This window comes from Catharus ustulatus, chromosome 34 (genome assembly GCF_009819885.2).
Source record: "Catharus ustulatus isolate bCatUst1 chromosome 34, bCatUst1.pri.v2, whole genome shotgun sequence".
In the NCBI taxonomy this organism is placed as follows: Eukaryota; Metazoa; Chordata; class Aves; order Passeriformes; family Turdidae; genus Catharus; species Catharus ustulatus.
In genome coordinates, this window is record NC_046254.1 from 1,343,567 (window position 1) to 1,360,422 (window position 16,856).

At 43.7% G+C, this 16,856-nt stretch overlaps 1 protein-coding gene across 2 annotated transcripts; it reads left to right on the top strand.

Annotated features, from left to right (window-relative positions):
* The first annotated feature begins 717 nt into the window (after positions 1–717).
* On the top strand, positions 718–15,950 carry PSMD8 (proteasome 26S subunit, non-ATPase 8). Of its 2 annotated transcripts, XM_033083929.2 has the most exons (8): positions 718–913; positions 3,457–3,529; positions 5,897–5,999; positions 10,709–10,874; positions 11,574–11,674; positions 13,390–13,501; positions 15,096–15,152; positions 15,327–15,950. In XM_033083929.2, exons 1-8 carry the CDS (start codon positions 734–736, stop codon positions 15,405–15,407), a joined length of 873 nt encoding a protein of 290 aa, XP_032939820.1. In that variant the 5' UTR covers positions 718–733; the 3' UTR covers positions 15,408–15,950. The 2 variants fall into 2 exon arrangements, with proteins under 2 accessions (XP_032939820.1, XP_032939821.1); XM_033083930.2 differs by lacking the exon at positions 15,096–15,152 and having other exon boundaries at positions 15,270–15,950.
* Positions 15,951–16,856: the final 906 nt, after the last annotated feature.

Sequence of the window (16,856 nt, forward strand, 5' to 3'; positions counted from 1 at the left end):
GCTGCCGTAAAGCGCGCAAAGGCCGCGGGAGGGCGGGAAGCCCCTGTCGCAAACGCCGCGTTACCATGGGAACCGTTCCAGGGACCCCCAGAATCACCTGGGGACCCCAGAAACACCCTCGAAACCCCAAAAATCACTCCGGGCACCCCAACACCCTTCAGAGGGTCCCTAGCCCCCCTCAGGCCGCCCTCAGAGGTGGCGCTGCCGTAAAGCGCCGCGTTACCATGGGAACCGCACCGGGGACCCCCAAAACCACCTGGGAACCCCTAAAATAATACCAGGGATCCCAAAAATCATCCCGGGGACCCCAAAAATCACCCTGGGGGACCCCAAAACCCTTCAGAGGGTCCCGAATCCCCTCAGGCCGCCCTCAGACGCGGCGCTGCCGTAAAGCGCCGCGTTACCATGGGAACCGCCCCGCGGACCCCCACAAAACCACCTGGGGGACTCCAGAACCACCCTGGGAACCCCAAAATTCACTCCAGGGACCCCAAAACCCTTCCCAGGGGCCCAAACTCTGGCGGGCCGCCCTCAAAGGCGGCGCTGCCGTAAAGCGCCGCGTTACCATGGTAATTCCCGCTCCAGCGGCAGCGCCGCTCGTTGCCATGACGACACCCCCACCGGAAGCCGCGCGGGGAGGGGGAAATACCGTAAAGCGCGGCGCGGCGGCGTTGCCGCGGTGACGGTCGCAAAGCGCGCTCGCTTTGCGGCAGTGTCGCGTTGCCGCGCAGTCATGGCGGTGCCGAACGGGGCCGGGGCCGCGGCCGGGACGGGCCCGGGGCTGGCGGGGCCCGGGGGAGGCGGAGGGGGAGGCCTGAGAGCCGCGGCCGGGCTCTACGAGCAGCTCAAGGGAGAGTGGGGAAGGAAAAGTCCCAACCTGGCCAAGTGCGGGGAGGCGCTGGGCAGGCTCAAGGTGAGGGGGGTGAGGGGGGTGAGGGGTCTGAGGGGGGCTGAGGGGATTTTGGGGAGGGGTCTGAGGGGATTTGGGGGGGGCTGAGGGGATTTTTGGGGTTCTGAGGGGATTTTAGGGGTCTGAGGGGGTTTGAGGAGGGGTCTGAGGGGGTTTGGGGGGGTTCTGAGGGGATTTTTGGGGTGTCTGAGGGGGTTTGGGGAGGGGTCTGAGGGGGTCTGAGGGGATTTTGGGGAGGGGTCTGAGGGGGTTTGAGGGGATTTTTGGGGGTTCTGAGAGGATTTTTTGGGGTTCTGAGAATATTTTTGGGGGGTCTGAGGAGGTTTGGGGGGGGCTGACAGAATTTTTGGGGTTCTGAGGGGATTTTTGGGAGGGGTCTGACAGAATTTTGGGGGTTCTGAGGAGATTTTTGGGAGGGGTCTGACAGAATTTTGGGGGTTCTGAGGAGATTTTTGGGAGGGATCTGAGAGGATTTTTTGGGGCTCTGAGAGAATTTTTGAGGGGGTCTGAGAGAATTTTTGAGATTCTGTGAAGATTTTTGGGGGATCTGACAGAATTTTTGGGGTTCTGAGGGAGTTTTTGGGGGGGTCTGAGCGGATTTTTGGGAGGTCTGCGATTTTTTGGGGGTTCTGAAGGGATTTGGGGGGCCTGAGAGGATCTTTTGGGGTTCTGAGAGAATTTTTTCGGGGATCTGAGGGGATTTTTTGGGGGGGTCTGAAGGGATTTTTGGGGTTGTGAGGGGATTTGGGGGGGTTGAGTGGGTTTGGGAGGGATCTGAGAAGATTTTGGGGGGGTCTGAGGGGATTTTTTTTGTGCTCTGAGAAAATTTTTGAGGGGGTCTAAGAGGATTTTTGGGATTCTGAGGGGATTTGGGGAGGGGTCTGAGAGGATTTTTTGGGGTTCTGAGAAGATTTTTGGGGGGTCTGAGGAGGTTTGGGGGGGGCTGACAGAATTTTTGGGGTTCTGAGGGGATTTTGGGGAGGGGTCTGAGATGGTTTTTTGGGGTTCTGAGGGGATTTGGGGAGGGTCTGAGGAGATTTTGGGGGATCTGAGGGGATTTTGGGGGGAACTGAGAGGATTTTTTGGGGCTCTGAGAGAATTTTTGGGGGGTTCTGAGGGGGTTTGAGGAAATTTTTGGGGGGGATCTGAGAGGATTTTTGGGGTTCTCAGAAGATTTTTTGGGATTCTGAGAAGATTTTTTGGGGTTCTGAAAAGATTTTTGGGGTTCTGAGAAGATTTTCAGGATTCTGAGAGGAATTTTGGGGGTTCTAAGGAGATTTTTGGGGCTCTGAGAGGATTTTTAAGATTCTGAGATGATTTTTTGGGTTCTGAGAGGATTTTTTGGGGTTCTGAGAGGATTTTTTGGGGTCTGACAGAATTTTTTGGGGGATTCTGAGAGGATTTTTGGGGTTCTGAGATAATTTTTTGGGGTTCTGAGAGGAATTTTGGGGTTCTAAGGAGATTTTTGGGGCTCTGAGAGGATTTTTGGGTGTTCTGAGAGAATTTTTAGGATTCTGAGATAATTTTTTGGGCTCTGAGAGAATTTTTGGGGGTTCTGAGTGGATTTTTTGGGTTCTGAGAAGATTTTTTGGGGCTCTGAGAAAATTTTTGGGGGATCTGAAGGGATTTTTGGGATTCTGAGGGGATTTTTGGGGTGATTTTTGTGATTCTGAGAGGATTTTTTGGGGATTCTGACAGAATTTTTGTGGTTCTGAGAGGAGTTTTGGGATTCTGAGATAATTTTTTGGGTTCTGAAAGGATTTTTGTGATTCTGAGACGATTTTTGGGGGATCTGACAGAATTTTTTGGGTTCTGAGGGGATTTTTGGGGGGCTCTGAGAGGATTTTTAAGATTCTGAGATAATTTTTAGGATTCTGAGATAATTTTTTGGATTCTGAGAGGATTTTTGGGGGGTTCTGAGAAGATTTTTTGGGGTTCTGAGTGGATTTTTGGGGTTCTGAGAGGAATTTTGGGGATTCTGACAGAATTTTTTGGGTTCTGAGAGGATTTTTGGGGTTCTGAGAGAATTTTTAGGATTCTGAGATAATTTTTTGGGTTCTGAGAGGATTTTTTGGGGTTCTGAGAGGATTTTTTGGGGTTCTGAGAAAATTTTTGGGGCATCTGAAGGGATTTTTGTGATTCTGAGGGGATTTTTGGGGTGATTTTTGTGATTCTGAGAGGATTTTTTGGGGTTCTGACTGAATTTTTGGGAGATTCTGACAGAATTTTTGTGATTCTGAGAGGATTTTTGGGGTGATTTTGTGATTCTGAGAAGATTTTTGGATTTTTTGGGGGGGTTTAAACCCAATTTTGGGATTCCTGAGGGGGGAAAATTGAGGTGGAAATCCCAAATTTTTGGGATTTTTGGGACATCCCAAACTCCCCTCCCTCATTTCCTGCTGGAGTTACAAACATCAATTAACTCCCAACCTTTAATTAGTCAGAAATTTTAATTAAAGGGTGAATCAGGGTTGGGGAAGGGACACCAAGGTCTCCAAAATTCCTTTTGGGACCCCCAAAAATCTCCCCAAATTTTCCCTCCCCAGGTGGCTCTGCTGGATCTGAATTTCCTGCCAACTTCTGGTTCTTCCATGACCAAACAGCAGCTGCTGCTGGCTCGTGAGTGCCCCAAAAATGACCAAAATCCACCCAAAAATGGATCAAAATCATCCTAAAAATCTGCACAAAATAATCCAAAAATGGCCCAAAAAATCTGGCCAAAATCAACCCAAAAATGGCCCCAAAATTCCATTTAAAATCCCATTTAAATCCCAAAAATCCCATTTAAAATCCCCAAAAAATCCCCAAAATCCCATTTAAAATCCCATTTAAATCCCCAAAATCCCATTTAAATTCTCATTTAAAATCCCATTTAAAATCCCATTTAAAATCCCATTTAATTTCCCCAAAAATCCCATTTAAAATAAAAGAAAATCCCCAAATTCCCATTTAAAATCCCATTTAAAATCCCATTTAAAATCCCATTTAAAATCCCATTTAAAATCCCAATTAAAATCCCAATTAAAACCCCCAAAAATTCCATTTAAAATCCCATTTAAAATCCCATTTAAAATCCCAATTAAAATCCCAATTAAAATCCCCAAAAGTTCCATTAAAAATTCCATTTAAAATGCCATTTAAAATCCCATTTAAAATCTCCCAAAATTCCATTTAAATCCCATTTAAAACTCCTAAAATGCCATTTAAAATGCCATTTAAAATCCCATTTAAAATTCAATTTAAACCCCCAAAATCCCATTTTAAATTGCATTTAAACCCCCAAAATTCTATTTAAAATCCCTTTTAAATCCCCAAAATCCCATTTAAATTCCCATTTAAAATGGCATTTAAAATACAATTTAAAACCTCAAAATCCCATTTTAAATCCCATTTAAATCCCATTTAAATCCCATTCAAATTCCCCCAAAATCCCTTTTAAATTCCCATTTAAAATCCCATTTAAAATCCCATTTAAAATCCCACTTAAAATCCCATTTAAATTCCCATTTAAATCCCATTTAAATCCCATTTAAAATCCCATTTAAATTCCTATTTAAAATACAATTTAAACCCCCAAAATCCCATTTAAAATCTCCAAAATCCCATTTAAAATCCCATTTAAAATCCCATTTAAATTCCCCCAAAATTCCATTTAAAATCCCATTTAAAACCCCCAAAATCCCATTTAAATCCCATTTAAAATCCCATTTAAAATCCCCAAAATCCCATTAAAATCCCCAAAAATCCCATTTAAAATAAAAAAAAATCCCATTCAAAATCCAATTTAAAATCCCATTTAAAATGCCCAAAAATCCCATTTAAAATCCCATTTTAAATCCGAAAAATCCCATTTAAATTCCCATTTAAAATCCCATTTAATTTCCCCAAAAATCCCATTTAAAATAAAAGAAAATCCCATTTAAATTCCCATTTAAAATCCCATTTAAAATTCAATTTAAACCCCCAAAATCCCATTTAAAATCCAAAAAAGTCCCCAAAATCCCATTTAAAATCCCATTTAAAATCCATTTTAAATCCCATTTAAATTCCATTTAAAATCCCATTTAAAATGCCATTTAAAATGCAATTTAAACCCCCCAAAATCCCATTTAAAATCCCATTTAAAATGCCATTTAAAATCCCATTCAAATTCCCCCAAAATCCCATTTAAATTCCTATTTAAAATCCCATTTAAAATCCCAATTAAAATCCCCAAAATCCCATTTAAAATCCCAAAAAAAATTCTCAAAAATCTCATTTAAAATTCCATTCAAAATCCCATTTATAGTTTTATTTAAAACTCCTAACATCCTATTTAAAATCCCATTTGAATCCCCAAAATCCCATTTAAATTCCCATTTAAAATTCAATTTAAACCCCCAAAATCCCATTTAAAATAAAAAAAATCCCCAAGATCCCATTTAAAACCCCATTTAAATTCCCATTCAAAATCCCATTTAAATCCCCAAAATTCCATTTAAAATCCCCCAAAATCCCATTTAAAATCCCATTTAAAATTCCATTTAAAATAAAAAAAAATCCCCAAAAATCCCATTTAAAATCCCATTTAAAATTCAATTTAAAATCCATTTAAAATCCCATTTAAATTCCTATTTAAAATACAATTTAAACCCCCAAAATCCCATTTAAAATCCCATTTAAAATCCATTTAAAATCCCATTAAAATCCCATTTAAAATAAATCCTCAAAATCCCATTTAAAATCCCATTTAAAATCCCATTTAAAGTTCATTTAAAATCCCATTTAAAATCCTCAAAATCCCATTTAAATTCCCATTTAAATTCCTATTTAAAATCCATTTAAAATTCAATTTAAAATCCACTTAAAATCCATTTAAAATCCCAAAAAATCCCATTTAAAACCCCAAAAAAACCCCAAAAATTCCATTTAAAACCCCCCAAACCCCCAAATTTAATTTTTTAAAAATTAATTTTAATTTAAATTTAATTTAATTTTATTTTTTAGGTGATATTTTGGAGATTGGAGCCCAGTGGAGCATCCTGAGGAAGGACATTCCCTCCTTTGAGCGCTACATGGCCCAGCTCAAGTGTTATTATTTCGATTACAAGTGAGCCTGGGGGGGAATTTGGGGAATTCTGGAACCTTCTGGAACATTCTGAAATATTCTGAAATTTTTTTGAATTTTCTGGAATATTCTGGAATTTTTTTTGGAATTTTTTTTGAATTTTTTTTGAATTTTCTGGAATTTTTTTTAATTTTTTTTGAATTTTCTGGAATGTTCTGGAATTCCCTCAGGGAGAAATTTGGGGAATTTTTTGAATTCTGGAACCTTCTGAAATTTTCTGAATTTTTTTTGAATTTTCTAGAATATTCTGGAAATTTTTTTTAATTTTTCTGGAATTTTTTTAAATTTTTTTTGAATTTTTTTTGAATTTTTTTGGAATTTTTTTGAATTTTCTGGAATTCCCTCAGGGAGAAATTTGGGGAATTTTTGGAATTCTGGAACCTTCTGAAATATTCTGAAATTTTTTTGAATTTTCTGGAATATTCTGGAATTTTTTTTCTAATTTTTCTGTAATTTTTTTTGAATTTTCTGGAATTTTTTTGATTTTTTTTGAATTTTCTGGAATGTTCTGGAATTCCCTCAGGGAGAAATTTGGGGAATTTTTGGAATTCTGGAACCTTCTGGAACCTTCTGATATTTTCTGAAATTTTTTGGATTTTTCTGGAATATTCTGGAATTTTTTTTGGAATTTTTTTGGAATTTTTTTTTTAATTTTCTGGAATTTTTTTGATTTTTTTTGAATTTTCTGGAATGTTCTGGAATTCCCTCAGGGAGAAATTTGGGGAATTTTTGGAATTCTGGAACCTTCTGGAACCTTCTGATATTTTCTGAAATTTTTTGGATTTTTCTGGAATATTCTGGAATTTTTTTTGGAATTTTTTTGGAATTTTTTTTTTAATTTTCTGGAATTTTTTTGATTTTTTTTGAATTTTCTGGAATGTTCTGGAATTCCCTCAGGGAGAAATTGGGGAATTTTTGGAATTTTGGAACCTTCTGGAACCTTCTGGAATTTTCTGAAATTTTTTTGAATTTTCTGGAATATTCTGGAAATTTTTTTTTTAAATTTTTCTGGAATTTTTTTTTAGTATTCTGGAATTTTTTTGATTTTTTTTGAATTTTCTGGAATGTTCTGGAATTCCCTCAGGGAGAAATTTGGGGAATTTTTTGAATTCTGGAACCTTCTGGAACCTTCTGAAATGTTCTGGAATTTTTTTGAATTTTCTGGAATATTCTGGAATTTTTTTTTTTAATTTTTCTGGAATTTTTTTTTTAATTTCCTGGAATTTTTTTTAAATTTTCTGGAATGTTCTGGAATTCCCTCAGGGAGAAATTTGAGGAATTTTTGGAATTCTGGAATCTTCTGGAATCTTCTGAAATTTTCTGAAATTTTTTTGAATTTTCTGGAATATTCTGGAATTGTTTTAAAAATTTTTCTGGAATTTTTTTTTAATTTTCTGGAAATTTCTGGAATTTTCTGGAATTTTTTTGAATGTTCTGGAATGTTCTGGAATTCCCTCAGGGAGAAATTTGGGGAATTTTTGGAATTTTGGAACCTTCTGGAACCTTCTGAAATTTTCTGGAATTTTTTTGAATTTTCTGGAATATTCTGGAATTTTTTTTGGAATTTTTTCTGGATTTTTTTTTGAATTTTCTGGAATATTTTTAAATTTTTTTTTAATTTTCTGGAATGTTCTGGAATTCCCTCAGGGAGAAATTTGGGGAATTTTTGGGATTCTGGAACCTTCTGGAACCTTCTGAAATGTTCAGAAATTTTTTTGAATTTTCTGGAATATTCTGGAATTCTTTTTTAATTTTTCTGTAATTTTTTTTGAATTTTCTGGAATTTTTTTGATTTTTTTTGAATTTTCTGGAATGTTCTGGAATTCTCTCAGGGAGAAATTTGGGGAATTTTTGGAATTCTGGAACCTTCTGGAACCTTCTGAAATGTTCTGAAATTTTTTTGAATTTTCTGGAATATTCTGGAAATTTTTTTAATTTTTCTGGAATTTTTTTAAATTTTTTTGGATTTTTTTTTTTTAATTTTCTGGAATATTTTAGAATTTCCTGGAATTTTTTTGAATGTTCTGGAATGTTCTGGAATTCCCTCAGGGAGGAGCTGCCTGAGCTGAATTTGTTGTTCCTGGGGGGGAATTTGGGGAATTTTTGGAATTCTGGAACCTTCTGGAACCTTCTGAAAATTTCTGAAATTATTTTGAATTTTCTGGAATATTCTGGAAATTTTTTTTTTAATTTTTCTGGAATTTTTTTTGAATTTTCTGGAATTTTTTTTGAATTTTCTGGAATTTTTTGGAATGTTCTGGAATTCCCTCAGGGAGGAATTTGGGGAATTTGTGGAATTCTGGAACCTTCTGGAACCTTCTGAAATTTTCTGAATTTTTTTTGAATTTTCTGGAATATTCTGGAATTTTTTTTGAATTTTTCTGGAATTTTTTTTGAATTTTCTGGAATTTTTTTGATTTTTTTTGAATTTTCTGGAATGTTCTGGAATTCCCTCAGGGAGAAATTTGGGGAATTTTTTGAATTCTGGAACCTTCTGGAACCTTCTGGAATTTTTTTGAATTTTCTGGAATATTCTGGAATTTTTTTTTTTTAATTTTTCTGGATTTTTTTTTTAATTTTCTGGAAATTTCTGGAAATTTCTGGAATTTTTTTGAATTTTCTGGAATGTTCTGGAATTCCCTCAGGGAGAAATTTGGGGAATTTTTGGAATTCTGGAACCTTCTGGAATATTCTGAATTTTTTTTGAATTTTCTGGAATATTCTGGAATTTTTTTTTTAATTTTTTTGGAATTTTTTTTGGATTTTCTGGAATTTTTTTTGATTTTTTTTTAATTTTCTGGAATGTTCTGGAATTCCTTCAGGGAGAAATTTGGGGAATTTTTGGAATTCTGGAACCTTCTGGAACCTTCTGGAATGTTCTGAAATTTTTTCAAATTTTCTGGAATATTCTGGAATTTTTTTAAATTTTTCTGGAATTTTTTTGAATTTTTTTGAATTTTTTTTGAATGTTCTGGAATGTTCTGGAATCCCCTCAGGGAGGAGCTGCTGGGGCTGAATTTGTTGTTCCTGGGGGGAAATTTGGGGAATTTTTGGAATTCTGGAACCTTCTGGAACCTTCTGAAAATTTCTGAAATTTTTTTGAATTTTCTGGAATATTCTGGAATTCTCTGGAAAAAACTGGTGCCACTTACCGGGGCTGAATTTGCTGCTCCTGGGGGGAATTTTTTGGGGTCTCAGAGGGAATTTGGGGTTCTCCTGACCCCAGAAACCTTCAGAACCTTCTGGAACATTCTGGGATGTTCTGGAATGTTGTGGAACTTTCTGGAATGTTCTGAATTCCCCTCAGGGAGGAGCTGCCCAAGCTGGCAGCAGCTGCTGGGGCTGAATTTGCTGCTCCTGGGAGGAATTTTTTGGGGTCTCTGGGGGTCTCTGGGTGCTCCCTGACCCCAGAACCTTCTGGAACCTTCTGGAACTTTCTGGAACATTCTGGAATTCCTTCAGGGAGGAGCTGGTGCCAGCTGCTGGGGCTGAATTTGCTGCTCCTGGGGGGAATTTTTGGGGGTCTCAGGGGGTCTCTGGGTGCTCCCCCAATCCCAGAAACCCCCAGAACTTTCTGGAACTTTCTGGAACTTTCTGGAACTTTCTGGAACTTTCTGGAATTCCCTCAGGGAGGAGCTGCCTGAGCTGAATTTGTTGTTCCTGGGGGGGAATTTTTTGGGGTTTCAGAGGGAATTTGGGGGTCTCCTGACCCCAGAACCCCTCAGAACATTCTGGAACCTTCTGGATTTTTCTGGAATTTTCTGGAATTCCCTCAGGGAAGAGCTGCTGGGGCTGAATTTGCTGTGCCTGGAGGAATTTTTGGGGGTCTCTGGGGCTCTCTGGGTGCTCTCCTGACCCCAGGACCCTCCAGAACTTTCTGGAATATTTTGGAACCTTCTGGAACATTCTGGAACCTTCTGGAATTTTCTGGAACTCTCTGGAATGTTCTGGAATTGCCTCAGGAAAAAACTGGTGCCACTTACCGGGGCTGAATTTGCTCCTCCTGGGGGAATTTTTTGGGGTCTCAGAGGGAATTTGGAGGTTTCCTGACCCCAGAACCCTCCAGAACCTTCTGGAACCTTCTGGAATGTTCTGGAATTCCTTCAGGGAGGAGCTGCTGGGGCTGAATTTGCTGTTCTTGGGGAAATTTTTGGGGGTCTCTGGGTGCTCCCCAGACCCCAAAACCTTCTGGAACCTTCTGGAACCTTCTGGAACATTCTGGCAGCAGCTCCTGGGGCTGAATTTGCTGTTCCTGGGAGGAATTTCTTGGGATCTCTGGGGGTCTCTGGGTTCTCCCCTGACCCCAGAACCCTTCAGAACTTTCTGGAACCTTCTGGAACCTTCTGGAAGCTTCTGGAACCTTCTGGAATGTTCTGGAACTTTCTGGAACATTCTGGAATTCTCTCAGGAAAAAACTGGTGCCACTTACTGGGGCTGAATTTGCTGCTCCTGGGGGGAATTTTTTGGAGTCTCAGTGAGAATTTGGAGGTTTCCTGACCCCAGAACTCCTCAGAACTTTCTGGAACCTTCTGGAACATTCTGGAACATTCTGGTTTTCCTTCAGAGAGGAGCTGGCAGCAGCTGCTGGGGCTGAATTTGCTGTTCCTGGGGGGAATTTTTTGGGGTCTCAGAGGGAATTTGGGGGTCTCCTGACCCCAGAACCCTCCAGAACTTTCTGGATTTCCCCTCAGGGAGGAGCTGCCCGAGTCAGCCTCTCGGCACCAGCTGCTGGGGCTGAATTTGCTGTTCCTGCTGTCCCAGAACCGCGTGGCCGAGTTCCACACGGAGCTGGAGCGGCTGCCGGCCCCCGACATCCAGGGCAACCTGTTCATCAGGCACCCCGTGTCCCTGGAGCAGGTGGGGGGGTTTGGGGGGTCCTGGGGGGGATTTGGGGGTCCTGAGGGGATCTCAAGGGGATTTGGGGAGGGTTTGGGGGGTCCTGAGGGGGATTTGGGGGGGTCCTGGAGCAGGTCTGGGGGGGGATTTCAGTGGATTTCAGGGGGATTTGGGGGGTCCTGAAGGGGATTTGAGGGGGTTCTGGGGGGTTTGGGGGGTCCTGGAGCAGATCTGGGGGTCCTGGGGGATTTATGGGGTCCTGGGGGGGGTCCTGAGGGGATTTCAGGGGATTTGAGGAGGGTTTGGGGGGTCCTGAGGGGATTTCAGGGGGATTTGGGGGGTCCTGGAGAAGGTTTGGGGGAGATTTCAGGGGATTTGGGGGGGATTTGGGGGGGATTTATGGGGTCCTGGGGGGGTCCTGAGGGGGATTTGGGGAGGGTTTGGGGGGGTCCTGAGGGGATTTCAGGGGGATTTGGGGGGTCCTGGGGGGATTTGGGGGGTCCTGGGGGGTCCTGAGAGGAATTATCCCACATTTTGTGGCTTTATCCCAATTTTGGTATTTTTTTAATCCCATTTTTGTGTTGTTTTATCCCATTTTTTGGGGTATTTTATGCCATTTTGGGGTTGTTTTATCTCATATTTTGTCATTTTATCCCAATTTTGGGATGTTTTATCCCAATTTTGTCATTTTTTTCCCAATTTTGGCATTTTTCTCCCCAGTACCTGATGGAAGGCAGCTACAACAAAGTGTTCCTGGCCAAGGGCAACATCCCAGCTGAGAGTTACACCTTCTTCATCGACATCCTGCTGGACACCATCAGGTGAGAGACCCCAAAATCCACAAAATTCAACCCAAAAATCCACAAAATTCACCCCAAAAATCCACAAAATTCACCCCAAAAATCCTCCTGAACCCCAAAAAACCCCAAAATCCCCACTCAAATATCCCAAAATCCACAAAATTCACCCCAAAAATCCACAAAATTCACCCCAAAAATCCACAAAATTCACCCCAAAATCCACAAAATTCACCCCAAAAATCCTCCTGAACCCCAAAAAACCCCAAAATCCCCACTCAAATATCCCAAAATTCCCCATAAATGTCCCCAAATCCTCACCTGAGCTCAGCTCCACCTTCTTCATCCACATCCTGCTGGACACCATCAGGTGAGAGACCCCAAAATCCACAAAATTCACCCCAAAAATCCTCCTGAACCCCAAAAAACCCCAAAATCCCCACTCAAATATCCCAAAATTCCCCAAAATTCACCCCAAAATCCACAAAATTCACCCCAAAATCCACAAAATTCACCCCAAAAATCCTCCTGAACCCCAAAAAACCCCAAAATCCCCACTCAAATATCCCAAAATTCCCCAAAATTCACCCCAAATCCTCACCTGGGCAAACTCCACCTTCTCCATTCAGATCTGGGACCCCAAAATCCTCCAAAATTTTTCTCTCCTCTCCCAAATTTCCCAATTTTGCCCCTAAAATCCTCTCTGAGAGCCCCCCATAACCTCTCAAACCCCAAAATTTCCTCCTCAAACCCCAAAATTTCCTTCTCAAACCCCAAAATTTCCTCCTCAAACCTCCCAATATTCTCCCAAAATCCCCTTTGAGCCCCCAATTTCCTCCCCAAATCCCCAAATTTCCCCCCCAAATCCCTCCCAAACTCCCCAATTTCCCCCCAAACTCCCCAAATTTCCCTCTCAACCCCCCCAAAATCCTCTCTGACCCCCCCAAAATCCAAATTTCCCCTCAAACCCCTCAAAATCCCCTCTGAGCCCCCCCAAACCCCTCTCAAATCCCCCAATTTCCCCCTCAAATTCCCCAAAATCCTCTCTGAGCCCCCCCAAAATCCCCAATTTCCTTCTCCAATCCCCAAATTTCTCCCTCAACCCCCCCTAATTCCCAAATCCCCCTCCAATCCCAAATTTTCCTCCTCAAACCCCCCAATTTCCCTCTCAAATCCCCAAATTTCCCCCCAAATCCCCCACAAACTCCCCAAATTTCTCTCTCAAATCCCCTCTGACCCCCCCAAAACTCCTCAAATCCCCCCCAAAATCCCCCAAACTCCCCCTCAAACCCCCCAAATCCCCCCCCAAACTCCCCAATTTTCCACCAGTGACCCCCCAAACCCCCAAATTTCCCTCTCAAACCCCCCAATCCCCCTCCCCAGGGACGAGATCGCGGGCTGCATCGAGGCCCCAAACCCCCCAATTTCCCCCCAAAACCCCCCAAATTCCCCCCAGGATCCCCCTGTGACCCCCTAAATCCCCTGTGACCCCCTCAAACCCCCCAATTTCCCTGTCAAACCCCCAAATTTCCCTCTCAAACCCCCAAATTTCCCTCTCAAACCCCCAATCCCCCTCCCCAGGGACGAGATCGCGGGCTGCATCGAGGCCCCAAACCCCCCAAAACCCCCCCAAAACCCCCCAAATCCCCCTCAGGATCCCCCTGTGACCCCCCTAAATCCCTTGTGACACCCCCAAACCCCCCAATTTCCCCCTCAAACCCCCCAATTCCCCTCCCCAGGGACGAGATCGCGGGCTGCATCGAGGCCGCGTACGAGCGGATCCTGTTCCCCGAGGCCGCGCGGATCCTGTTCTTCAGCTCGCCCAGGAAGATGAGCGAGTACGCCAAGAAGGTACAGACACAAAATAACACAAAAACAGCCCCAAAACAACCTGAAACAGCCCAAAATAACCCAAAAAAACTGACTGAAATAACCCAAAATAACCCTGAAATAACGGTGAAATACCCTGGGAAATGAGCGAGTGCGCCAAGAAGGTACAGACACAAAAACAGCCAAAAATATCCCAAAAATTGACTGAAACAGCCCAAAATAATCCAAAATAACCCAAAACCAGCCTGAAATAACCCTGAAATACCAAAAACCTGACTGAAATAACCCTGAAATGACCCTGAAATACCCCACAAGATGAGCGAGTGCGCCAAGAAGGTACAGACAAAATAACACAAAATAACCCAGAAATAATCTTGAAATGACCCTGAAACAGCCCAAAAACTGACTGAAACACCCCAAAATAACCTGAAACAGCCAAAAATCACCCTGAAATAATCCTGAAATACCCAAAAAACCTGACTGAAATAACCCTGAAATAACCCAGAAAATGAGCGAGTGCACCAAGAAGGTACAGACACAAAATAACCCAAAATAACCTAAAAACTGACTGAAATAACCCTGAAATAACTCAAAATAACCCTGAAATACCCCCAAAATAACCTGAAACAGCCCAAAATAACTCTGAAATAACTCTGAAATACCCAAAAAAGTGACTGAAATAACCCTGAAATAACCCTGAAATACCCCGGAAAATGAGCGAGTGCGCCAAGAAGGTACAGACACAAAAACAGCCAAAAATGACCCAAAATAACCCAAAACTATCCTGAAATAACCCTGAAACAGCCCAAAATAACCCAAAACCAGCCTGAAATAACCCTGAAATACCCCGGAAAATGAGCGAGTGCGCCAAGAAGGTACAGACACAAAAACAGCCAAAAATGACACAAAATAACCCAAAACCAGCCTGAAACAGCCCAAAACCTGATGGAAACACCCCAAAATAATCCTGAAATACGCCAAAATACCCCAAAAAACTGACTGAAATAACCCTGAAACACCCCAAAATAACCCAAAAACTGTCTGAAACACCCCAAAATATCTTTGAAATACCCTAAAATACCCCAAAAACATCCTAAAAACTGACTGAAACACCCCTAAAAGCACCCCAAAAAACCCCAAAGCCCCTCAATATTCACCCCAAATCCCCCAATTTCCACCCCAAACCCCCTTTAACCCCTCAAATCCCACCCTAAACACCTCAAATCCCCCAAAATTCCCCAATATCCCCCTCAAACATCCCAATATCCACCCCAAACCCCCTTTAACCCCCCAAATCCCACCCAAATCTCACCCCAAACCCTTCAAATCCCCCCAAAATTCCCCAATATCCCCCTCAAACACCCCAAATCCCACCTCAAACCCCCTTTAAACCCCCCAAATCCCCCCAAACCTCACCCCAAACACCTCAAATCCCCCAAAAATTCCCCAATATCCCCCTCAAACCCCCCAAAATTCCCCCCAAATCCCCCCTAAAACCCCCCCCAAACCCCCAAATCCCACCCCAAACCCCCCAATATCCCCCTCAAATCCCCCAAATCCCACCCCAAACACCTCAAATTAAATAAAACCCTTTTATTTTCCCTTTTTTTTCCAGCGGGGTTGGGTTCTAGGCCCTTCCAACTATTACAGTTTTGGGGGGAGGCAGCAGAAGGCCGAGGACCCCCCGATATCCCCCCAAACCCCCCAAAAATCCTCTTTAACCTCTCAAATCTCACCCCAAACACCTCAAATTAAATAAAACCCTTTTATTTTCCCTTTTTTTTTCCAGCGGGGTTGGGTTCTAGGCCCTTCCAACTATTACAGTTTTGGGGGGCGGCAGCAGAAGGCCGAGGATCCCCCGATCCCCTCGACAGAATTGGCCACGCAGGTGATCGAGTACGCCCGGCAGCTGGAAATGATCGTCTGAGCTCCCAAAAAATCTCAATTTTGCCAATATTTCCCTTCCTCCCCTCTTTACTCACCTTTTTTTCCGGGTTTTGGAACGTTTAAAGTGGTTTTTTTCGGGTTTTTTGGTGAGGCGGGTCGGGCCTCCCCTCACGCATCGAACCCCCCCCCGCAACCTCGATTTAATTTTATTTCTTTTATTGCGTTTTTTTGGGGGGGTTTTCAAAGGTTTTAAGTGGTTTTTTGAGGGGTAGTGATGTATTTAAAAGTGGTTTTGTGGGGTTTGAAAGACCCGAAATCCTCATTTATTCCCGTTTTCCTTTCTATGTTGTTGTGCTTTTGGGGGGGCCCCCCAAAACCCCCTCAGACCTCCCCAAATTCCTGTTTTAACTCCCATTTCCCCACATTTTTGGGAGATTCAATAATTTAAAAAATTCAATTCCCCAATATGTGTGGGGATTTGGAGACCCCCCCACCTCTTTTTCGGGCAGTATTGAGGGGGCTGAGCCCCCTCCTCAAAAAAATGGACCCCAAAATGTTGTTTCAATAAAGTGCTGGAGCCGGAGTGAGGCGGCTTGGGGCGTTCGGTGCCGGTTTTGGGGCAATTTTGGGGCATTTTTGGGACATTTTTGGCCATTTTGGGGCCGGTTCATTCCTGAGGAGGCTCCGGGTCCCTTCCCCTCACGGGAAAGCCCCGCCCCCTCGCTCCTGATTGGCTGAGAGCGCCCGCGCTGCGCGCTGATTGGTCGGAGCACAGCCAAAGGCGGGAAAAAAGGAGCGGCGCGAATGAAAGGGCTGAGCTGATTGGGTGGAAAACGGGGGTGGAAATGAGAGGGGCCCGGTGATTGGTTGGATCCTAGGGGCGTGGGGCTTACAATGGGAGCGATTGGAGCGCTCTCCAGTGCTCCCAGTTACCCCCAGTGCCCTCCCAGGTGCTCCCGCAGTTACGGGGGCGGGGGGAAAATGTCCCCAGCTGAGCCAACAACGTCGGCGGGGCCCACACGCGCCGGCCAATCCCGAGCGAGAGCGTGAGCAAACTGGCCAATCACAGCGTTTGGCTGCGGGAGTGGGCGTTGATTGACGTGCAGCTCAGCCAATGAGCGAGCGGCAGGCCCGGTGGGCAACACCAGCGGCCAGGACCGCTCGAGAAGAGCCAATCATGGCCGGATGATGTCGGGGGACCCCGCGGCCCCGGCGAAGGGCGCTGTGGGAAGAGGGAGGCGGGAGCTGCAGCTTGGACAAGTAGAAGGGCAGGGCCTCGCCCTGACCGGCAGCCTCTCCTCCAATCAGCGCGGTGGGCGGGCGGAGCGCTGCGCGCGGCGACCAATGGTATCCTCAGCAGGCCGTTGATTGGCAGCTCAGCGGACCAATAGGCGCGGGAATCTTTTTTGCGGCTGGGCCAATCACAACGGCGTTCGGCCTCGCGGGCGCGGCGGGAAGGGCGTCAGCCAATGGGATGCACGGAAAACCT